General features: G+C 43.9%; 1 protein-coding gene across 1 annotated transcript in view; it reads left to right on the top strand.

The window, feature by feature from the left end:
• Positions 1 to 3018: 3018 nt before the first annotated feature.
• The window catches only part of Cfap58 (cilia and flagella associated protein 58), a 107963-nt gene continuing 86499 nt past the window's right edge, over positions 3019 to 24482 (top strand). Inside the window, exons 1-8 of the mRNA XM_057779264.1 lie at positions 3019 to 3079; positions 6696 to 6977; positions 9492 to 9640; positions 15304 to 15460; positions 16171 to 16365; positions 19076 to 19213; positions 21747 to 21906; positions 24243 to 24325. Of these exons, the coding sequence (XP_057635247.1) occupies positions 3071 to 3079; positions 6696 to 6977; positions 9492 to 9640; positions 15304 to 15460; positions 16171 to 16365; positions 19076 to 19213; positions 21747 to 21906; positions 24243 to 24325 (1173 nt within the window). The 5' untranslated portion in view covers positions 3019 to 3070. The remainder of the gene's footprint in view (positions 3080 to 6695; positions 6978 to 9491; positions 9641 to 15303; positions 15461 to 16170; positions 16366 to 19075; positions 19214 to 21746; positions 21907 to 24242; positions 24326 to 24482) is intronic.

Below are 24482 nucleotides of genomic sequence, written 5' to 3'. Positions count from 1 at the left end.
CTCCATGTCTGCCTTACTCTCTCGCTCTCTCTCCAGCATCTTTAAAAACTATTTAAATTTATTTGTATGTATAATTGTTTTGCCTGTGTGTATGTATGTACACCACATGCGTACTGCTTATGATCCTTTAACATTATTTTATGTGCATGGGTGTTTGCCCACATGTCTGTTTGTGCATTGTGTACATGCCTGGTGCCCACAGGGACCAGAGGGTACCAGATTCCTGGGACTGGAGTTACAGACAGTTGTGAGCAATTATGTGGGTGCTAGAAATTGAACGTGAATCCTCTGGAAGAGCAGTCAGTGCTCTTAACCTGAGCCATCTTTCCAGTCCAACTTAGTGGTCCTTGCCAAGGCCAAGTAAAAGAACAAAATACTATGGTTTAACATTGCGTGTGTGCGTGTGCGCGTGCGCGCACGCGCGTGTGAATCCCATGGTAGATGCAGACATGTGGAAGTCAGAGGGCAGCCTAGGAGAGTCAATCCTCTCCTTCCACATGGGATTTTTGAAGATTGTCTTCAGGTTATCAGGCTTGACAGCAAACACCTTTACCCACTGAGCTGCTCACTAGTCAAAGTACGATACTCTTTCAGCAGACACAAATGGAGAATTTTTATAAGTCATAAAGGTGGATGTGCAGATGAGTTTTTTAACCTCTTGATTGACATAGACTTCAATTATTGCCAACAAAAAAACCAAACCAGTTTACGCATCCCCCAAGTTAATGCCTATTGAAACTCATCCAAATAAATAAAGATAAAATGTTTTTCCATGTCTATTATTATTATTATTAGTTTTTCTGAGGCAGGGTTTCTCTGGCTGTCCTAGAACTCACTCCGTAGACCAGGCTGGCCTTGAAATCGGAGACCCACCTGCCTCTGCCTCCTGAGTGCTGGGATTAAAGGCGTGTACCACCAGCACCCAGCTTATTTTTCTTTTTTTAACTTTCAGTAAATACTTAAGATGTTTAAAGGAAAAGACAAAGGAAAAGAAATGCTGGCAAAGGCCATGAATAGATGACACGCAGAAGGGAAGCCCAGAGTGGCTCGTGTACAGATGGAGAAATGCTCACGTTCCACTCGGGAGGCAGAGACAGGCGGATCTCTGTGAGTTCAAGACCAGCCTGGTCTACAAGAGCTAGTTCCAGGACAGGCTCCAAAACCACAGAGAAACCCTGTCTCGAAAAACCAAAAAAAAAAAAAAAAAAAAAAAAAAAAAGAAAGAAATACTCACGTTCTCTAGTGGAGAAAGTGGAAACAAAAGCAAAAAAAAATATGCTCCTGCTTCCTCCAGCCATTGACAGAATCAGGTAACTGGCTAAGTAGATGAACCAGCGTTTGTAAAGCCCTTGTTTGAGGCTAAATAAACGCCTTATGGGTCTTTATGAATCTACAGGTCTGCAGACCAGCGAGGTGCTGAATCTGGAACACAGAACACACACGTGGTTCAGCACATGCTAGGGCAGTGCTTGTGGCCGCAATCTAACAGCACTTGGTGCCATTAAGTAACTGCCTTCCACTAAGTTCGTACAGACACTGTTGCCATGGGAAAGCAGAGGCCACCTGTAGGCAGACTGATGTGAAAAGGCACACTCTCCAGCTACTCGAACGTCACAGCCTCCCAGGTGCCTGAGTGGGCTACAGAGCACAGCTTTGGCTGCCTGTGGGTTATGGGGGAGGTGGAGGCAGGAACTTACAGTAGGAACGTGTGAAGGGAAAGCAGAGACTCTGTTTTAGCCTTAGTGATCCCTTGACTGCATTTCTTTGAGCAGGACACACAAACATGTTCTAATGTGATGTTCCCTGGACTCCCCAGTGCACAATCTTGTGCTCATCAATATCTTTTTAGGGGAATTTACATATAGGTCTATAAAATGAACAGCAGACAATAATGGTCAGGGCTATATTACTAGTGATATTGGTGATCTGGAGACAGCCTTTGTTAATACAATGTTTGAGAAAGGGAATAACGCGTGTTATTTGAAATAATCTCCAATTTAAAATTCCAAGCAGTCAGCTATCAGAAGCAAAGGACACAAGACCACGATGAGGTTAGATCTTAAAAGCCAGGTGGTGGTGGCTCACACCTTTAACCCCAGCACCCAGGAGACAGAGGCAAGCTGATCTCTGTGAGTTCGAAGCCAGTCTGTTCTACAGAGTTTCAGGACAGCCAGGGCTACATAGAGAAATCGTGTCTCGAAACACAACAAAACAAAACCAACCAACAAACAAAAAAAGATAGTGCCTAGAAAAGAACGCCGAGTGAAAAAAAGAATATGACGATTTATAACGTTCAAGAACATATTAAGTTAAAAAAACACACTGAAAATGTTATTGATTAAAACATACATAGCTGGCCGGGCGGTGGTGGCGCACGCCTTTAATCCCAGCACTTGGGAGGCAGAGGCAGGTGAATCTCTGTGAGTTCGAGACCAGCCTGGTCTACAAGAGCTAGTTCCAGGACAGGCTCCAAAGCCACAGAGAAACCCTGTCTCGAAAAACCAAAAAACAACAACAACAACAACAACAAAAAAAAAAACAAAACAACAACAACAAAAAAACCATACATAGCTGTTTACAAGGGCACTTATCGATCAACCTTTGGGGGACTGAGTCTGAGGGTTAGGAATAGGACTAGCGATAAAAAAGAAAGAAGGAAAAACCACAGTTCCCTAACAAGACTGATTATCCCAGCTCTTCGTATTCGCAGTGCACGCAGGTCTCCTTTCTTCTGGGTCTGTGGACTCCACCTAGCCTCTTTGCGATTTCCTTGGCTCCACCCCATTCAGAATATATTTGCAAATTTCTATGCAGACCACTGCCCACGAACCGACCTACGGGGCTCCGCCCCCTTCGAACGTCCGCCTGGCTTCAGCGGTCGGGGGCGTGGCGGTTGCCTGGCGACCGAAGACGCGCCGAGCGCCGGCTTTCGGCGCCCGGCTGGCGATCAAAAAAAAGCGTGTCGCCCTTTTAGACACTGGGGGCAGTGCACAGCCCCTTTTCTCCAGACTCCAGCCCAGTTTTCTGATCTCCACGGCAGCCTTTGCGGCCGCCTTCAAAGAGCGTCAGGATGACGGAGGTCAGGAGTCAGCGCCCCTCTGTTGCTTCTTCGCTTCGACCTCTCCCTGTCATCTCTCTTACTGGAACTCATCCTTTGTTACATTCACTAATTCTGGTCTCCCCTCACCAGCACCCTCGCTGTCTGCACCCTCGCACTTCTCTCCCTTGGCTCTGTCCCACTCCTCGCTCCTTCATGAATTCCCAGACCGTGACTTGCACCCTAAAGTCTGAACTGTAGGTGTTAGCGTAGAGAGGCTATTGAAAATGTCGCATCGACATCAGTATTGTCACCCTGCTCACTAACTCGTCCACCTGTCACACCCTGATTCCCCAGCTGTCACACACTTCCATCAAGGTCCTTCAGTCCATCACCGCTGCCCTGTGTTCTCATTGACCCTGTGTTAACGTCTCGCAACCTCCGTCTCTCACCCACATTATAGGACACTTTATCTCCAGCCTCACTGATGAGGGCTCATTGCTGCACCCCTCAGTAACCTGTCTGTCCATTACTCCTCTCATTTATAACCTCAATGGCCCTACATCCTTGCCATCACTCGACATTCAGAGTCCTCATCTTTCCTGGTCTTAAATTCCCCTTCGATCTATCAGGACCCACCTCCACCTTACCTATTACGCAACTTCCAGCCAGAATCAGCTTGTGAGGCCCAGAGTAAAGTGAAAAGCTTTCTGTTAATATTATTAAGAATTTTAAGACATGACAGCAGAGAATTTAGCCAAAGTAGGAGTCTTCTGGATCCCGTGTGACTGAATGGGCTCACACCCGTGAAGCCGGCCCTGGTACCAGCATCTCCTAGCCACTTCCGTGCCCTGCCCTATTTCTTCTGTGTTCTCTGTGCCTCTGTATCCATCTCCCTTCCATCTCCTCCATGCCTGGTCTTCCTTTGTAACCTTCTCATGGTTAACGGTTCTTTATGACTCCTTGTCCCCCACACTGGCCCCATTCCCGGGCGCCATTACTCTCCTCTCGTGACACCCATGAGCCTGTGGCCACCTCCTCCTCCCCCCACCTAGTCTCTTTCCTCACTCTCCTCTTGGTCCTGCTAGCTTCATTGCTACCCTCCATTGTTTGCTTTGAGGGTTTCCTCCTGCACTCATTGTCTCTGTCATATTTTGTTGCTCTTTATAAATGCTCTCTCCTCCTTACAAGGACTGTGCCTCAGACCCCAGGGCACTGCCTGACGCATGGGAGACCCTCTGTAGGTGAATGACAGAATGTCACAGTTCCTCCCATGGTCTCTTCATGTTGGTATCCTTCTTAAGTATGCTCCATCACACTTGGCCACAGTGTAGATACCAACTGCCCATAGGTCAGAGCTAAGAGATTATTTTTCCTTTGCCTTGAATAGAATACTTTTTGAGGTGGTAACATGAAAATACATCTCTTTTGTTCATAAAAGTGTCTTTAAAATGTTTCTTTGATATTTCTCCATTCCTGTACTAACTGCAGGCATACAGGGGAGAACCTGGGTGCAAACAAATCATCGTTAGGGCCGCTGGTCAAATGTTGACGTTCACACGACTTTCAAGGTTAGAGCACAGACACTGTTGTGGTGAACTGGTGTTGACTCGGGTCTTGCTCAGTGAGACAGAGCCACAATAGCACCATGTTTGCTAAATGTGGTTTTTCTTCCTTTGAGCATTTGCTGAGTTGTGTTCCGTGCAATAATCTGCTTTTAGTAAGGAAACCTCTGTTGGGTTTAAAACAGTACTAAAGCTGTTAAGCCAAGTGTTTCAGGCGCCACATTTAAATCTCTAAACATGGTGTTTGGCTTGCACGTCATGTGTAGGGATTTAATTAACTGTACACATTTTTTCTTTTCTTTTTTAAACTATGACTATATATAAATCTTCCTCATACTGCACAAACGATACTCATTGAGAGAAGAGGCAAACAAGGCTACTTAGGATCTTCAGGGTGGATTAGAATTTTATTATTATTGAGATGAAAGATTACCTCATTTGGTTTCTTTGATGAGCAGTGGGCAGTGGACGTTACGCCCTTTTTGTGTGGACTCTCAGAGCATAGTGGGAAAAGCTAAATAAAGCTTGCAAGCTGCATCTACCCTTAGAAGTTTGGGGTGTGTGGTAAAATGTTATTTAAAGGTGTGTTACATTTGTTTATGCTCTGGAACATTTGTTTAACGGTGCAAAGATGTTTTATTAAATAAAATTCACCTGCAGTCAGGAAGCTGCAGCAGAAACTAGCTGTCAGGAAGTTGTAGGGAGGAGCCCGGTGGAGAAGGGTTTTTAAGAAGGGGCAATGAGAACTTCTTGGGAGTCTCTCGGGAGGTGAGCTAGGTGAGCTGCTTGCTATTCAGTCTCTCTGAGGAGCAGAATTTTACCTCAACCTTTGAATCTTGAGTTCTTTAGAGGGACAGAGGTTTAAATAAGTTCTCTTAATAACTTTGAAAGAGTTGGTGCCTGAGGGAACAAAATTTCCTCAGGCTACGACTGATGCAGCTGAACCACCGCTGGTAGGGGTGGAGCTGTGGTTGCTGACTAGGATAGTCATAGCTTAAAAAGAAGCAACAATTAAACAAGAGGACAACAGGGGTGGGTCTTTGCAGCTGCCAGACCACGAATCCATACGCCTTAGCGGGTCATTCCATCTCCCAGCCTGTCTCTTCTCCTTGCCATCCTTCTTATATGTGGGCATGTCGGGCACTTGTGTGGCTGTGAGCTCCGCCTCAGGCATTGCCATCTGCTGGGACTGATCCTTTCCCTAGAACCACCGTGAGAAGGCTTTTCTTCCTTCAAGTGGCTCGAGTACCACTTCTTTCATGTAATGTGCTTTATTCTCGCAGCTGGGAGTAAGTCTTGTTATGTGTTCTTGAAGAACATAGAATGCATTTGATGGCAGGGATTGAATATTTCTGTTACTACAGGGCAGACTGGACCAGTTACAGTGAAACAGAAATACCCTGAGGGCGGACCATTTGTGCCTTACCTTGGTTGCCTTTATAGGCTTCACCACAGAACTGTCCTATCGAGGGTGCTGAATAAACATTTGTTGAATGAATGAATGAATGAATGAATGCATTAACCATACCTTTATCATTATTAGTGCTGCTATGCTGTACTTAATAAGTAGTTGTTCATTTGAGAGAGCAGCCATAACAAAGTGCCCCAAACTGGGTGACTTCAAACAGTAGAAATCTTTTGTCTCCCAGGTCTCAGTGCTGGAAGTCTAAAGTCAAGATGTTGGCAAGTCATGCTCCCTTTGAGACCCTGAGTGAAATCTTCCCCTGTCTCTTCCTAGTCTCTGGAAGTAGCTGACAATGTTTAGCCTTCCTTGGATTGTAACCGAGTCAGTGCAAGCTGTCTTTACACTCTCTCTGTCTTTGCTCAAATCTGCTAAGGATACTTATCTTACTGAAGTTAAGGCTTATCTTTCTTGGGCATGACCTCATATCAACTAATTACAATGCCATATATGTATGCATATGTTCTATATAATTACATCAGAGGAGGAGGATGAAAACTTCTCAACATATTGTCTCAATGTTTCCGCTGGCTGGTGGCTTTGGTTTTGCGTGCGTGAGGGGCTATCACTCTGGGGTACCAGCAGACATTTCATGACAGTAATAGGGTAACACCCTTGCTCTTGTTCTCAGGAAAAGGGTGAAAAACTCATGCTGGAGGAAACTGCGTTTGAAGAAATTGAAAGAGACTTTCAGGAGGTTCTCAATGAGCTTTCGGGAGACAAAAGTCTGGAAAAATTCAGGGTTGAATATGAGAAACTTCACACTATCATGAGAAAGTCTTACGACAATGAGAAGCGTCTCATGGCCAAATGCAGAGAGCTGAATGCAGAGATTGTGGTGAACTCCGCCAAGGTGGCCACCGCCCTGAAGCTTTCTCAGGATGACCAGACCACCATCGCGTCTCTCAAGAAGGTCAGTGATCTAAAAGCAGATGAGCTTGACTTTCAAACGCCACCTGTCCATTACATTGACATCTCTCTGACTGGTAAGACATGAGTTATTAGGTCAAAATTTACATAATGTAGATATTCATTAAGCCTAGGGAAGAGTATTCACTTAGAGAGAAAGTAATTGGCCCTGGTGAGGCTTACCATGCTGAAAATGAATGGAGAACTTCATTTTACTGATGAGTTTCTGGAAAATAAAGGGTTAGCCAAAAGACTTATGCAGTATTGGGGCTCTTGGAATGTTCTGTTGATGAGTATGCATCTGACAGTGTGTGTGTGTGTGTGTGTGTGTGTGTGTGTGTGTGTGTGCTCATGTGGAGGCCAGAGACTTACAGTTGTTTCTCAGATGTTACCCGCCTTGTTGAGAATGGCAGGGCTTCTCGCCAGCCTGGTGCTTCCAGATTAGACTGGACCGACTGCTTGGTGTGGCCCCATGGCTCCATCGCCTTCCTCACACTGGGATTGAAGTTTGTGCCGCCAGTAGGATGAGACCGCAATTTAGGTCATTGTGTTTTCGTGGCAAGCTCTTCACCCACCGAGCTATCACCCTAGCCCTGCTCTGGTTAAAAGAATACTTTTCCATTTCTCCTCTTTCTTCTGCTCCAGGAGAGATTGCTTTGTGAGTTCTCAGGGAATGATTTTCATGCTCATGCTCATTCTCCCCAGCGTCCTTTTCCTTGTTGTTTTGTTTTTAAATTTATTGTTTGTTTATTTATTTATTTCTCTCCAAACGTTCTTTTAGGAGAACCAGAGATTTGGTCTGTGAAATCTGGAGGAAGTTTGCCTTGGTTCCACACCGTGTTTTTCATCCTTAAGTATATTGCATTATCTTGAAGATAAAACATTAATGTTCCCTGTTGATCTCAAAGTCATAAGAGGTTGAGATATATTAATTCACAATTAAATCTCTAGCTCTGGGAAATAATTCATGAATGTTTTAGGTAATTCCCTTGATAGCATGCAATCAGATGGCATCCGATTCAAATTAACTTCCAAGACCAGAACAAGACATGAGTGACCCATTTTCTTAGAAACTGCTCTCCGTTAGCATGGTTCTTTCCGCTACTGCCATTTTCTTCTTGATGGAAAAGTAATATAAGAAAACTCTAATTCATTTTATAATTGGAAAAACACTCCTTATTATAAACTTTAGTGCTGGAGATGAAAGTTACAAATGGATGAAAATCTAATTGGCAGAATTGGTCTGGCTAAAACCGTAAACGTATTCTCATTTAGATCGCCTTTACTCGTGATGTCCGGGTGTGCATGTGGTTGCTTCATCAGGAAAGAGCCCACAAGTTGACATTTTCCACTGAGTCACTAAGGGATGTGCTGTGGTTACATGAGAGAACTCTCTGTGTGCTATGAGAGCAAGCTTAGATTTATTCCCTTACAACCACTTTATCCCTTGTCAACATAAAAGCTAAGTATTTTCATCGAAACTTTATAGGCTTTTATTTATATAAAGGGCCCAAATTTTACTTGACTAAAATGTTTCGAGACAGGTCAGTGGCAGGACAAACTCAAGGTTATTGCAGACAGATGCTTATGGTGTTCCTTTATTTGCACAGTGCTAATTCACCTTTGAGTGTGTGTGTAAATATTCCACACTGCGTTTCACAACAGTAATGAAGTTACAGTTCCGTTCCCTGCTACGGGTTTTATTTTCCCCCATGAGCATGAGCATTCATTAATAAGAAAACAGACCAGCCTGAGGCACACAGTGAGATTCCTTCTCTTAAAAACAGCCAAGGGCCGAAGTAGAGTGCTTGCCTAATGTGCATTGGGTGAGGATCTGGACTTGGGAATTGCTAAGATTGCTGTGCACATTCTAGTGACAGCAAAGAAAGGTGACCTTGTGGGATGTTCTAAAGCATCTAGGCACTCACCTGAGAGGTGAGGACAACACACACACACACAGTGTGGTTGTGTGTATGTTTGTTATATAAGTGTGCGTACATATGTGTATATGTATATAAATATTTTCAGGCTGGTCTTGAACTTGCTATGTAGAGCCCAGGTCGTCCTCAAACTCTGATCCCTCTGCTTGCCTAAAATATATTTGTTTTATTTGCAAAACTATCAAGAGTTACATTCAATCTATTAATTTAAGGATTGCATCTATGATCATCTCTTATGGAACAGAACTATTTTAAGAATCTGTTAAGCATATAAGCTTTCATTTAAACATTTTAAAATTTATCAATTTATCAGAAGTATTTCTGCCTCAGTAAAACCTTGCAGCCACACTCACCCTCCCCCCACACACCAGGAAAAACACTCCTTGGATTAGTGTCCTCTTCCCGACCACTCACACTGAACAGTTTAGTTAGTCCAAATTCCCATGCACCATGCAATGCACACTCTCCTTTCCCATGGTGACTGTCACACCGTAGTCATAGTGCCGTTCTTTGTGCTGGTTTAGCTCGCATCTGGAATTCCATTTGTTATTTCTCACTGAAACTCTCTGGCCCATCAGGAAATTGAAAAGGCCTGGAAGATGGTGGACTCGGCATACGATAAGGAGCAGAAGGCCAAGGAGACGATTCTTGCCCTGAAAGAGGAGATAGTGAACCTGACCAAACTAGTTGAGCAGGGGTCTGGACTGTCCATGGACCAGGATAGCAAGTAGGTCAAAGCCTTCCTGGGAGTGTGTGACCTTCCTTGCCTCTGCAGGGCCCTTTCGGAGTGCAGGCTGGCCCCGTGAGCCTGTGGTTGGACTACACCTCTTTAAAAGGTTCTCTGTTTTGCAAAATTTCCCTTTGCGGGGTTCCTAAAAACTGTTTTCTGTCTAGCCCTGTTTTTAGTTTTTGAAGATTTATTTATTTTAAAAACTTTATTTGTAGAGTCGAGAGATGGCTCAATACTTAAGCACGTGCTGCTCTTCCAGAGGACCTGGGTTCAATTCCCAGGACCCACAAAGTAGCTCACAACTGTCTGTAACGCCATTTCCCTGGGACCTGACAGCTTCATACCAATAAACATAAAATAAAATGAAAGTAAATTATTAAAAAATTTATTTGTATAGGTGCTTTGTCTCCACGGATGTCTGTTCACCATTTGCATGCCTGGTACCCATAGAATCCAAGGATGACATCAGATCTCCTGGGAATGGAGTTACATTGTGGTGGTTGTGGGCCACCACGTGGGTGCTGGGACTCAAACCTGGGTCTTCTAGTGGAACAGCCAGCTTTCATATCCCCTGATCTACCTCTCCAGCCCCTACCTCTTCTTTTAAAGACTCTCTTTGTCTTACCCTAAGATTACATTACACCTTTCTCAAGAAGAAACCCTACTACAGTTTCTGAGTGAGTAGGGGTTTTAGGTTTACCTTTCTGTTATTTTGACTTCTTAGTCTTTAATTAATTGATGTTACACACACACATACACACACACACATACACCGTTTATAAATGCAACCTGCCGAGTTCGTTTACTGTTGCTCATAGGTAGATGTGTTTAGTGCTGACCACTTGGCCTTGGATAACCTATCAAAGAGCTTGTCCTTGGGGAGAAGATGATTCTCCCTGTCTCAGCATCCCCCGACCCCCTGTAGCTCTTTATCTAGGGCTGGGGCCTTGTGAGATTTTCCCTATCCATGTTGGGATGCCTACTGGTGCTGCCATTTTTTTCTGATTTTGTTTAGGCAAACATACTGTTGATAATTCCTGGGTGTGACTCTACCTTAAACAGAAGACACTGTCTCAAAGCAGATATCCTCATCCTTTCGCTCGTAAATTCTATTTGCTCTTCTGCAGATTTCCTTGGACTTTCAGTACAGAGTTGCATTGTAGATGTGTTGGGGTTGGACATCCTACGACCAGTTGCTGTCTGCATTTTGTCTTTCTGTACTGGTCTCTGTCTGCTACAAAAAAAAGTATCTTTGGTGAGGGGTGTGAGCTACACTTATCTGCAGTGTAGGGATGCGTGTTTAGAATGCAGTCGTCTCTCTTAAGCTGGTGTTGAATGGAACTTTGGCCTCTCTGCCCCATCCCGGCAGCTCTTACCTACCCTCCACAATTAATCCCATCATCTTCTTTCCTACCTGCTCAGGTTCCAGGCAGGATTGACTTGCTCTTCACCCTGCCACTCCTTCATCCCTTAATCTTTGTCTTCTTGGTTGACTTCCTGGGGCTGGTGCTGCTGCCTGGCCTGCACCCCTGTTCTCTGCCTTCTAATTGGCCTTCCTGTATACAGCAAGACACCTCCCTCTATATCCATCCTTGCAACCTGTGGTATATTTCTGAAGCACACATCACCTGTCCCCGTCCCTGCTGGGTTACCCATACTCAAAGGATAAAGCACAGATTCCTGAACATCTCATTCAGAGCCTTTCAAATGTCTGGGGTAGTTTGCTTCTCCAGCCTCATGCCTAGCCATCCCCCAGTCATGGCTTATAACTCCTGCCTTTGCACAAGCATTGCCTACCCTATGCCCACGATGCCTTTTCTCCATTCCCCCCCTGGCAAAGTCCTTTCAACCTTAAACCCACGGGGAACACACTTTGTCACAATCAGAATTTCTGTTCCACCTCCTCTCCACCTCCAGATGCCAGTGACCAGGCAGGCAGAATTGCTATATTTTCTGTTTCTACAGAATCCAACATCTACTTCCAGTATGGCCCTGGTTACATCATACTAAAAGGTTCTAACAGGCTTCGTGCTAATTAGTTTGTTTTTATCCATCCCCTCCCCCCCAACTAAGTCATCTGGGAACTTAGTTGAGAAAATGTTTCCATGCAATTTCCAGTAGGCAAGTCTCTGGGGCATTTTTCTTGAAGAATGGTTGATGTGGGAGGGCCCATGCCACTGTGGGTGGTACCGCCCCTGGGCTGGTGGTCCTGGGTTGTATAAGAAGGCAGCCTGAGCAAGCCATGCTGAGCAAGCTAGTAAGCAGCACCCCTCTGTAGTCTCTGCTGCAGTTTCTGTGTCCAGGATCCTGCTTTGAGATCTCGCCCTGACTTCCCTTTCTGCCCCCAAGTTGCCTTTGGTCATGGTCTTAGCAACAGAAAAGAAAGTTCTGACAAGCTCACCCACTTGAGCTAAAAGCTCCTGAAGGAACAGAACTTTCTAAGCCTTGCCAGAGTCTAGCTAGTGCAGCGCAGGGCACGCAGTGCCCCACACCAGGAGCAGGTGTGCACTTCCTTGGGCATTCTTTTTTTTTAAAATTGTTTTTATTGAGCTACACATTTTCTCCCCTCCCTTCCTCCTCTCTCCCATTCCCCCTTCTCCCCTCTCCCATGACCCCCATGCTCTCAGTTTACTCAGGAGGTCCTGTCTTTTCCTCCTTCCTATGTAGATCCATGTATGTCTCTCTTAGGGTCCTCTTTGTTGTCTAGGTTCTCTGGGGTTGTAGACTGTAGGTTGGTTTTTCTTTGCTTTATGTTTAGAAGCCACTTATGAGTGAGTACATATTATATTTGTCATTCTGGATCTGGGTTAATTCTCTCAATATGGCTTTTTCTAGATCCAATCATTTTCTCGTAAATTTCAAGATGTCATTATTTTTTTTCTCTGCTGTGCAGTACTCCATTGTATAAATGCACCACATCTCCTTTATCTACTCTTTGGTTGAGAGACATTTAGGTTGTTTCTAGGTTCTGGCTATTGCAAATAATGCTGCTATGAACATAGTTGAGCAAATGTCCTTGTGGTATGATTGAGCATGCTTTGGGTATATACCCAATAGTGGTATTGCTGGGTCTTGAGGTAGATTGTTTCCTAATTTTATGAGAAATTGCCATGCTGATTTCCAAAGCAGTAGTACAAGTTTGCACTCCTACCATCAATGGAGGAGCATTCCCCTTTACCCTACATCCTCGCCAGCCTAAGTTGTCATCAGTATTTATGTTTGGTCATTCTGATAGGTGTAAGATGGAATCTCAGAGTTGTTTTGATTTGCATTTCCCTGATGACTAAGGACATTGACCATTTCCTTAAGTGTCTTTCAGCCACTTAAGATTCGACTATTGAGAGTTCTCTGTTTAGGTCTTTATTCCATTTTTTTTAATTGGATTGTTTGTTCTTTTGGTGTCAGGTTTTTTTTTTTTTAAAGATTTATTTATTATGTATACAACATTCCTTCCATGTATGCTTGCATGCTAGAAGAGGGCGCCAGATCTCATTGTAGATGGCTGTGAGCCACCATGTGGTTGCTGGGAATTGAACTCAGGACCTCTGGAAGAACAGTCAGTGCTCTTAACCTCTGAGCCATCTCTCCAGCCCATGGTGTCAGGTTTCTTAAGTTCCTTGTATATTTTGGAAATCAGTCCTTTGTCCAATGTGGAGTGGTGAAGATCTTTTCCCAATCTGTAGGCTACCATTTTGTCTTGTCAATTGTGTCCTTTGCTTTACAGAAGCTTCAGTTTCAGGAGGTCCCATTTATTAGTTGTTGCTTTCAGTGTCTGTGCTACTGGGGTTATGTTTAGGAAGTGGTTTCCTGTACTAACGCCTTCAAGTGTACTTCCCACTTTCTCTTCTATGAGGTTCAGTGTGGTTGGATTTTTGTTGAGGTCTTTGATCCATTTGGACTTGAGCTTTGTGCATGGTGATAGATATGGATCTATTTGCATTCTCCTACATGTTAATATTCAGTTATGCCAGCACCATTTGTCAAATATGCTTTATTTCCATCTTATATTTTTAGCTTCTTTGTCAAAGATCAGGTGTGTGGATTGATATTCAGGTCTTCGATTCGATTCCATTGGTCCTCCTGTCTGTTTTTTATGTCAATACCAGTTGTTTTCATTACTGTAACTCTATAGTAGAGTTAGAAGTCAGAGACTGTGATGCCTCCAGAATTTCCTTTGTTGTACAGAATTTTTTTTGGCTATTCTGGGTATTTTGTTTTTCCATATGAAGTTGAGTACCGTTCTTTCGAGGTCTGTAAAGAATTTTACTGGGCTTTTAATGGGCATTGCAATGAATCTGTAGATTACTTTTGGGGAAAATTGCCATCTTTACTATGTTAATTCTACCTACCCAAGGAGCATTGGAGATCTTTCCATTTTCTGGTGTCTTCTTCAATTCCTTGGGCACTCTTAGCCAAACCTAATGTTGCTCTTTCAGTTTCTTGTATTTTCTTGCTCTATTGATCCAACTTTGAAGGATGTTGTATTTAGAGGCATTGGGAGAGGAAATCAGAAAACCAAACACGGTCTCTGTAATGTTGTACTCGTGGTAGGAGAACTAATCATGAGCCACGTGAGAAAGCTGATCCAGACAGGAATCATTTTAACAAGAAGTGGAAGAGGGCGGGGCAGGGCGAGGAGGATGGGCGGGGCAGGTGCAGTTTGTCGTCGGAGCCTCAACAGTGTGCTAGGTTGTGGGTCTCTCTTCAAATCAACCCTCGTGTTGAGGTTTCATTTCGGCAGATGAGGTTGGGTAGGGGCTGGAATGTTCCTTATTAAACATTTATGTTATATCAAGGGTGCTGGCAAGTGAGCCCTGTCAAATGCTTGATGACTGTCAGCTGCAGGACTCCACGGGGTGTGTTCTTAGCGGCTGCCGTCCCCCTCTGAGTTTCCTGTAACACAAAAGTCCCACCGGACACGGGGCGTCACAGCGGGCAAGCACCAGTTCTGCAGGAAGTCATGGCGAGTCAGATGGAATGGATTTTGTAATGTAGAGCGATTTAGTTTACAATTCAAATCGATGAATATCATCGCATCTCTCCAGAACCCAGCAGCATGCCTCGTTTTAAAGTTTGTTCTGGGGAACGATTTCTGTGGGCTGCCCCTTGGGAGAAGCTGATTTCTTTGGGTGAATGGAAAGAAGATTGGCGATGCATATTATTTAGTTATATTTATGCTATATTTTAGACATTTAGTTGTCATCATAGCCCCCCCAGTGGATATGTTAGATAAATAATTTCCTAAACTGACATCTCCTCAGCGCTGATTATAGGAGCTGACAATAACAATATGGTTTTATTGTAACAGATCCTAGTAACACAGCTAAGGAAGAATCCATCCCTCCGATTTTTTCACCCTAAATCATGATTCTCAGAGATAATTGGTAACATGATTAGTATCTGTCTTTCTAGAAGTGGCTGTAGAACACAAACACACCAGACAGATAGCGGAATAGACGCTATATTTTACTAAAACATAAAAGAATCTTACTGTATTTATTATTTTTGTCACTTCCTTTCAGCAAACACCTCACAATCAGCCCCCACTCTTGTCACTTATCACCCGAACAGTGTGCCACATTGTCTTCCTAGGAAGACGTGGCTTGAGGACCCCTGAACAACTGGCCACTTAGCCAGATCCCTGTGTTTTTCCTTTCCAGCATCCGAGATTTACTGAAGTTCAAGGAAGAGGTGACAAAGGAGCGTGACCAGCTCCTGTCAGAAGTGGTGAAGCTGCGGGAGAACCTAGCTCAGACCACTGAACAGCAACAGGAAACCGAGCGCGCAAAGGAAGATGCAGAACAGACTATCAACCAGGTCTGTTCACTGCGTGCGCGCTCCGGAGGGCGGTCTGTCCTTCCTGCCTGGCTTCTCAGCTAGCTCCTCTCCGTGTCCTTCGCGTCCTTCGCGTCCTCTGTTCTGCCTTGTTTCCCTGGCCTTGTTTCTTGAGCCCATTTTTGCCCGGGTTCTATCTGAGAAGTCCCTTAGGCTCTGTTAAAGTTTAGGCTCAAACAGGTGTCCTTGCCCCAGACAGGGAACAAGAAATCCGTCTACCTTCCCTGTAATTCCCAAGATAAATCACAAGAGTAGACTCTTGTAAGAAAATGACATTTTTGAGCATGAGATAAGGAAAGGACTTTTCACAGACTTTGAACATCAAGTTGTAACCAGCATGCTTAGCATTGCCCAGGATCAAGTAACACAATTTCGTATTTCCGGTAGCAGGCCCCTCCTAACGCATATATTTAGCATCTTTAGGGCTCCGCGCTCCTGCATTTGGTTGATTTTTATAATATCATCTGCGAATTTGCTGTGTACAGCCAGGGTGGACCTTTTGGTGTCAAGGTCCTGAAAATCAACACAGAACATTCTCGAACCTCCGAACCCCGGGGGCCCAGCATGACTGCTCCACAGGGGCGTGTGCTGCAGAAGCATGCTACAGCCCAGATCCTATCAGGGCAGCCCGTGGCTAATGGAGATCCGCCGCTGCAAGTGCTCACCTCTCTTTTCCCTACCCTTCCCCACAGTTCCAACAAGAAATTCAGCATCGTCAGAATGAAGCGTCCAGGGAGTCTCGGAAGAAGGAAAAACTGGAGAAAGAGCTCAAGCAGATCCAGACGGACATGGACAGCAGGCAGACAGAGATCAAGGCCTTGCATCAGTACATGCAGAAGAGCAAGGAGGAACTCCAGCGCCTGGAACAGCAGCTCAAGGAGCAGAAGGTCAGCGGCTGCCTCTCCTCTCCCCTTCCTCCCCTCCCCTCCCCCTTCCTCTCTTGCTGGTGGTTTCAGCCCAGGCTGACCTCAAATTCAGTATGAAGCTAAGAATGACCTTGAACTTCTGATCCTCCCCGACTCTCAGCTAGGATTACTGGAAGGCACAACCACGTGTGGTTTGTTTGATGACGGGGACAGAGCTCAGGCCTTCCTTTATGCCACGCAAATCCTCCGCCGTCTGAACTACAGCCCACGCCCACATTTTTGTGATTTCCCTACCAAGTAGGTGCAATCCAGTAGCTACGACAGGAGCGCGCTGCTTATTACTCTGACTGGGCTTTGAATGTTTCTTTTTTTTTTTTTTAAATTAAATCTTTCTATGTGCATGCGTTTACTTGCATGTATGTCTGTATACCTCCCACATGTGTGCCTGGTGCCCTCTGAGGCCAGAAGATGTGACCTCCTAGGGATGCAGTCACCGACAGCTGTGAGCTGCCGTGTGGGTGCTAGGATCCAGCTAGGAATCCAGCTAGGAATCCAGCTAGGGTCCTTTGGAAGAGCAGCCAGGGCTCTTTAGTCCTGAGTCATGGCCTCGCCAGCCCCAATGGTTCTTACAGAATACTTATTAACTATTTTCTTGCACTCAACCCTCAAAGGTTTTCAAAGATAGTCTTTTTGCCCCTTCCTTTTCTTTTTTGAGTTCTGGGGGTTGAACATAGAATTTTACAGGTACCAGCAAGCACTCTACCCCTGAGCTATTTCCCACCCTTCAAACTCTTTTCATTTTCTCGCTTGAGACAGGGTCTCTGATCTTGAGCTAGCCATCCTCCTCCCCTTGTTTCCTGAGTAGCCGAGATGAGAGGCTTTAATCACCATGCCTGCCTTTCCATTAGTTTCTTTTAAACCTTTCATGGATGGATAATGCACACATAGACAAGCATGTATGTCACAAGTATGCAGATTCATGTATTTCCAACATGTGACCAAGCCTTGTTCACTTGCAGTCTGCTTAGAAGACAGAGTGTTACTGATACCCCAAAGCCCCTGGGCCTCTTCTCAGCTGTTTCTCGTCTCTTAAATTCTAAGCAAGTAACACTTTCGTCTGAGAAACAAGCCACAGAGTGGGTACTTTCTTCTATCTCACTTTGCCATATTCTGTTGGTTATGTCTCTATGTAGTTATGGTTCTGTGTTGTCCGTAAACCATTAAACATATCAGAGTTTACATCTATTAATAATGTAAAATTCAACTTCTGTTTGCCCTAGAGCCATTTCAGGGGCTCAGCGTGGCCAGTAGGGACTGTACTGGTATAGCCAGACACCCTGGCATCATGGCTCGCGCAGTGGCCCACGGACCATTCATTCTCAATGCCATAGAGTGACTGACAGGTTTCATTTTCAGTTGAGAAAGCCATCCTTTGTCTTTATACATTTTAAATATAGACATGTTTCTAATGCTTCCCCTCTTGTGGCCATTTAAGATAATACAGACATTAATGGTTCTAATCTGTCTTTTCTCATCCCGCCCTCCCAACTTAGGCCAGGCTGGCTTCAAACATACAACCTTTTTGACCCAATCTTCCAAGTACTGAGATTACGGATGCGAACCACCCTCTTTTCTCGTTCACTAAAGAAACAATACATTTCGTTGAAGGCTCACTTCCTAAAATTATTTTTCTCTTTGTGAAGTTTGTTTCTGAAGGCTTGCCAAGACACATGCACTTTCTACTTAAAAAGTGGATATTAGAATATATTTCTTTGTCATTTGTGCTTTATTAATTTTATATAAAGCCAGAATTCAAATAGATAATACACAATGTGCAGTCTCCAGGAAGGGAAAAAAAATCCACAAGGCTTCTTTGAACACGAACTTGAAAAAAATTAAAAAGGCTTTGAAACCGTGGTAAAACAAGGGTTTTTGTATAATGGAGTAGGATCCATATAAGACAAAATGTCATCTTTAGCATAGCATGTTTAGTCCCCATTGATAGAGAATTGGATGCCTCTTTCTAGCTTTTGTTTTCACATACAGGGAAGCTATATTTGAAGAAGGAGCCTCGTTGACCCTCTTTCCCTTTAGCTCATTTATTATCCTTCACCTTCAGTGTCTCCTCAGTAGAAACAGCTTCTTCAGATAGAATCCTTTGTTGTTCTGAAACCTCGCCTGCACAGAACAGCCCGTAGCCACTCTACTGCTGGGCCCCCAGGCTCGACTTAAGTTGGACTAGAGGGGAATTGTCTCTGAGTAGGTGTGGGGAAGTGGGTCTGCTGGGGGGGGGGATGTTGGAGGCATGTTAATGCAGGATTTGTTTCTGAAGATGCAGCTTCAGAGCCCCAGAGCTGACACAACCCATTTGAATCTCTAGCTCATTTGCAATGATTATAGACATTGTTGCCTATGCAATGCCTGCCAAACGGCAAACAGGCATTAAAATATTTATTCACCACCTGTGAACAAGACTTCCCAAAATCTCCCAGGGGAAAAAAATTATGCTCACTGTGTTATTCATTAGAAGGCATCGTTTCCTTGGCCATTTAACATTCGTTATATTTAAGTGCGTTAGAGCTTTCACTGGGGCTAAAGACAATTTTCTGCAAGACGGAAAGGACCGTGGTGGGTACAGTGCAGGAGGTTGTGGGGGCCCCCTGTGTGCATGCTCAGACACAGTCATCAGATCAAAAGGCGCTAACCAGACCCTGCACTCCCCACCTTTCAGATACTGAACGAGAGAGCTGCGAAGGAGTTGGAGCAGTTTCAGATACGGAATTCGAAACTCCAGCAGGAGAACGAACAACACACTTTGACTTGCGAGCAGCTGTCCCAGGAAAACCAGCAGAAGGCCCTGGAGCTCAAAGTAAACACCGTGTGCCACGTCTGGTCCTTAGCACTTCCGTCTTCAGTACCTGTGAATGCGGGTCTGCCTTTGCTAATGGAGCCCCTGTAGTAGCTCTGCTAGCTAACCTTGACACAGAGAGGCAGGTGCAAGCCCACAGCGATCTCTTCAGGCCCAGAAGCGGGGACTCTGATGGCTTCCTCTCTCACTTGTAAAAACTGCTCAGAAGCTTATGTAAATGCTTCCTCCAGCAAGCTCAGATGTTTATCTCTAATTGGCCCTGCAAGTAACCGGTTGCCCAGAGCTAGGATCCTTCCCTACCCGCACAAGAGAGACCTCACATTAGATTTCGCTGCTTGTGTGGAGAAGGTAGAGGGAGAGCTGGGGCGTAGACCGGCTCTGTTGGGCATTCCAAAATTGCGGTGGAATCACGGTTTTTTGTTCCATCCAATGCATATTTCAAGTGGTTTTCCTGTTCTCCCTTCCCTCGTGAAAGAGCGCTTGCAAATGAACTTTGGATCCTCTTTTGACACTAAGGCCTGTATCATATGCCATTATGATTGACAGAGAGCTTTATGTTTTTTTCATTTCAGTTCTGAAAGGAAAACCCATCGTCTGTATTTTTATTATATTTGGATACTGGCCATAAAATAGATGGTTTACAAAGAATAATGTGGATAGAGAGCCAGTATTTTTTTTTTTTTGTCTTAGAGTTTCTTTTGAGAATCTGAAGAGGACACACACACATACATACCTCACTCCCTCATACCCCCCACTCACCCCTATACCCACCACAACTCCCCTCCACCATGGATTTTGTTTTGAATGCTTTTGGCGAAGAGGAGACTTTTCCGGGATTTTTCTGAGATTTAACCATGGAATCTGGATTAACAGCTGTATCATTAGGACACCGCACAACTGCTCAGCCGACCTGAACCTTCTAGGGTCTAAGGCTAAGAACAGTTAGAAGAGTCTGTAGTGAGTTGACTTGAAGCTTGTTCTTTATGGCAGTGTAGCAAGTTGGCACAGACGTGGGATGACCATTTAAGTCAGAGTGATGTATTAGCCCCTGAGGTGAAATTATGATAAAATATGATTACACTAGTTCTGTCCTTTGGTAACATGAATGAGACATCGGTGAATATGGATGAATTGTACTAGATCCCTAAATTAATGGGATTGTGTTTCTAGCAATAACCCAGTGATAACATACATTGCTAATTTTCTCTCTCCCTTCTTGAGTTAAGATGGTTACAGAAGAACCCTGAATTGTCTTTCTAGCTATTTTTCTAATTATTTAAAATGGCAAATTAAAAAAATTAAACTTAAAAATGGTTATATTTTGCCTGCATACATGTCTGTATACCAAATGCATACCTGGTTCCCACAGAGACTAGAAGTGGGCGTTAGATTCCCTGGGATTGGAGTTATCATTCAGGTGCTAGGAATCAAACCTGGGTCCTTTGGAAGAACACCAAATGCTATTAACTACGGAGCTATCTCTCCAGCTCTTGATGACAACATTACTTAAAAAGGAAATTTAATTTTAAATAAAAACGTTCAGAAGACTGGAGACTTCCTTAGCTACAATTCTTTTCTGACACCTCTTGTCACCGTGTAGATTTTCTTACTCACGCTACCCTGAACACCTGTCTGCACATCTGTCTGAACAGCTTTCTACACACCTGTCGGTGTACCTGTCTACAGGTCTTTCTGCACAGCTGCCTGTGCACCTGTCTGCACATCTATCTCCACAGCTGCCTGTGTACCTATCTGCACATCTATCTGCTCAGCTGCCTGTGCACCTATCTACACAGCTTTCTGCACACTTGTCTGTACAGCTTTCTGCACACCTGTCTGTACAGCTTTCTGCGCAGTTGTCTGTGCACCTGTTTTCACATCTATCTGCACAGCTGTCTGCACAGCTGCCTGTGCACCTGTCTACATAGCTTTCTGCACACCTGTCTGTGCAGCTTTCTGCACAGATGTCTGTGCAGCTTTCTGCACAGATGTCTGTGCACCTGTCTTCACATATATCTGCACAGCTGTCTGTGCACCTGTCTGCACACCTCGAGACTAACACATTTTTAAGAAGGGCAATGCTTTCCCTAGCACATGTAGCTGGGCTACTATGACCCTGTGGGTCCAAAATAATGTTTAAATATTTTATAGCGATAATAGCCTTCTCAGAGAGATCACTTTGTAAATGAAAACTGCCAATCAAACCCAGCATTTGTATGCAGAGCTCACATTATTTGTATGCATATAACTCAGTGTTCTTGCTTGAGCTTATAATTAGGTGGCAATTTAAAGCATCAGATTTTTATCAACCTTTTCATTATTTTTAGTTTACGTACCACATATTTTATTCATAGAACAGAGGCCTTCAATTTCTTTCAAAACTGAACAATGTGTGTATTTTGATTCGGTTCCGTGGACCAACTCTACACTGACATAGAAAGATCCTCTCTTTATAGGCTCCAAGTTCATCATCGTCTCGTCACTTGCTCTTTATTTGCTCAGCATCCTGGCTAACTCTCTCTCACTAATACAGGCCAAAGAGGAGGAAGTCCATCAGATGCGCCTTGACATCGGGAAGCTTAACAAAATCAGAGAACAGATCCATAAGAAACTGCATCTGATCGAAGACCAAAAGGCTGAAGTGGAACAGCACAAGGAAACCCTGAAGAATCAGATCATGGGGCTAGAGAGAGGTAAGCATCTGGGTCTCATTTGTAAGCATTTCACTAGTGACTAATGCCAACGCACGAGCCAGGACTCTGTATGCCATCAGACTAAACCGTGCAAGGGACATCAGTGACCTTTAGACTGTAACCAGCCAACTGGAGGCGCTACCGTTTTGAATACTTTCAACTCCCTTTATTTAGTGAATTCTCCTGTTGGTTCTGTTGGCACCATGTGAATCTAACCTAAAATAGTGTTCAATATTTGCCATAGAAATAAACGACATCTAAACTCTTCATCTGTTCACATACAATGAGGTATGTGTTGACTAAGAAGATTTTGGGTTGTTTTTTTGGAAGTACTTAGCACAGAGTAAGAGCTTTCTAAATGTCATGTGTTATTTTCTGAACAACAGTATAATTAAAAATATGGGATACTGGTGTGGTATGACAGAAATAGCTCTGGACCTAGAGAAAGAGACTCCGGTATAAATTCTGACTGTGTGGCACAGGGACATGTGTGTCTTCTTGATTTCTTTTCAGGATGCTGTGTGACATAAATTGCTGAAAGCACACATTCCCTCTCTGCACCTTAGACAAAATCTAGATCTCTGGATAATGCTATTAGACATACTTGTCAAGAAGACCTTTAGGAAGTCCAACTGTTTTTCCTTCTAAGACGGTGGGAGGGAATTTCTCATTGAGGTGTGGTTGCAGATTGGCATGACAACTTCCCCATGCATGCAGTCTGTAAACTGGTATAGACCATGTGCAAACACTGGGTATGGGGAGGGCCTTTGCCTTCAGGATGCTCCTTGGAAGTTAATAACCTCAAGTCTTTCATGGCCCAGGGGAAGAATAATGGAACTTGTAGAGCATGTGATTGGCCAGATGAGATTGAAATAGTCCCATGTTTTAATTACAATAATTTTGCTTGCCATAATTGTAAGCTTTGAGATAATTCTCTCTCTGATTATAATACAGACATGCATACACACACATATATTTACATATGTATATGTATTCAGTTGTTATTTATTGCTTATAGGTGTTTTACTTGAATGTCTGTGTGCCATGCGGGTGCCTGGTACCCTCAAAGGTCAGAAGAGAATATTGGATCCCCTGGACTGGAGTTAGAGATGGTTGTGAGCTTCCATGTGGGTACTAGGAATTGAAACCTAGATCCTTGGGAGAGCAGCAAGTACTCTTAGCCACCAAACTGTCTCTCTAATCCTTGACAGATATTTTTAATCCATTGAGCATTGAATCAAATTCTTCCCCTGTTAAGTCACATTTATGAAAGCCAGCACGTTATTTTCTTTGGTTATTTCTTCTCTTTATTTATTTATTTTTATTTTATCTTTATTATTATATATCCAGTATTCTGTCTGCACACCAGAAGAGGGCACCAGATCTCATTATAGATGGTTGTGAGCTGCCAGGTGGTTGTTGGGAATTGAACTCAGGACCTCTGGAAGAGCAGACAATGCTCTTAACCTCTAGCTTCTCTTTGGTTGTTTCGTATTTACTTTTGATAAAATCTTTTCTTAGAGACTTCTTGTTGTTTGTTATAACATCTTGTCATATTGCCCAGGCTAGTCTTGAACTGGGCTGAAGCAGTTCTTCAACTCTCAGCCTCCCAAATAGTTATAGGTGTGGACCAGCGGGACCAGTTTCTTTTGATGTACCTAATCAAAGAGCAGTGTTAACCATAATGGTTAGGAGCATGGGCCCTCTCTAGGTTAGGATTTCCTACAGTAATATCCAAGAAGTGATTTGAAAATCTGCCAGAATTAATATGAGATTTCAATAAGGTGGCACACTATAAAATATATGTAGCTACCAATAGCATTTTGTACAGAGTTCTAGCTAATTTGCTAGAATTCTCTGTCCCAGCAGTAGCTGAAGTAATAAAACAGCTATGAACGAAGTTACCATCATGTCTATAAGACCTATATATAAAAAGCTAAGAATTCCACTGTGGGGCATAAAGGGAGACTTGAAAAATGGAGAGATGTAACAAGTTCTAGGAAGTTACATTTCATATTTCTACCTACAGATGTAACGAAAAAGGTCTAAAAAGCACAAAGACTTTTGGCAGCCAGCAGGTCCAGGCTTTTAATCTCACCCTTTCTGACCCTTAGTCCCGTGGCTAATCTCTTTCCGTCTCTTTCGTGGGACCAGAAGATCCACATCCTTGAGCTAGAATGAAGGTCACCTATCACTCAACTCAGAGCTACAGCTCAGCTACTCAATTCAGCTACAGCTGAACAAATAAAACGGAGTTGTTTGTTAAATCACTTTGGCTTTTCACGTTCTCCCTTGATGGACTCTGCATTTATTACTATTTTCCTACGACATTTTAGAGGTGGAGTCTTCAAAGAAGCAGGCAGAACTGGATAAGAAGGCAATGGATGAGCTTCTGAGAGAGAGGGACATACTAAATAAGGTGAGTTAGCTCAGCGGATGAACAAATGCCTTTCTTCTACCCTGTAGTATCTGCCCACAACAAGCTGTGTGGGGCAAGGAAGCTCGGAGCAAACAAGAATGGATTAGGATGAATAACACTGCCTAATTTCTCTCGAACATCTGCTTACATTCTACCA

Source organism: Chionomys nivalis, chromosome 8 (assembly GCF_950005125.1).
Source record: "Chionomys nivalis chromosome 8, mChiNiv1.1, whole genome shotgun sequence".
Lineage (NCBI taxonomy): Eukaryota > Metazoa > Chordata > Mammalia > Rodentia > Cricetidae > Chionomys > Chionomys nivalis.
Note: the sequence above shows the minus strand (reverse complement) of the source record. Positions and strands in the feature narration are given on the sequence as shown.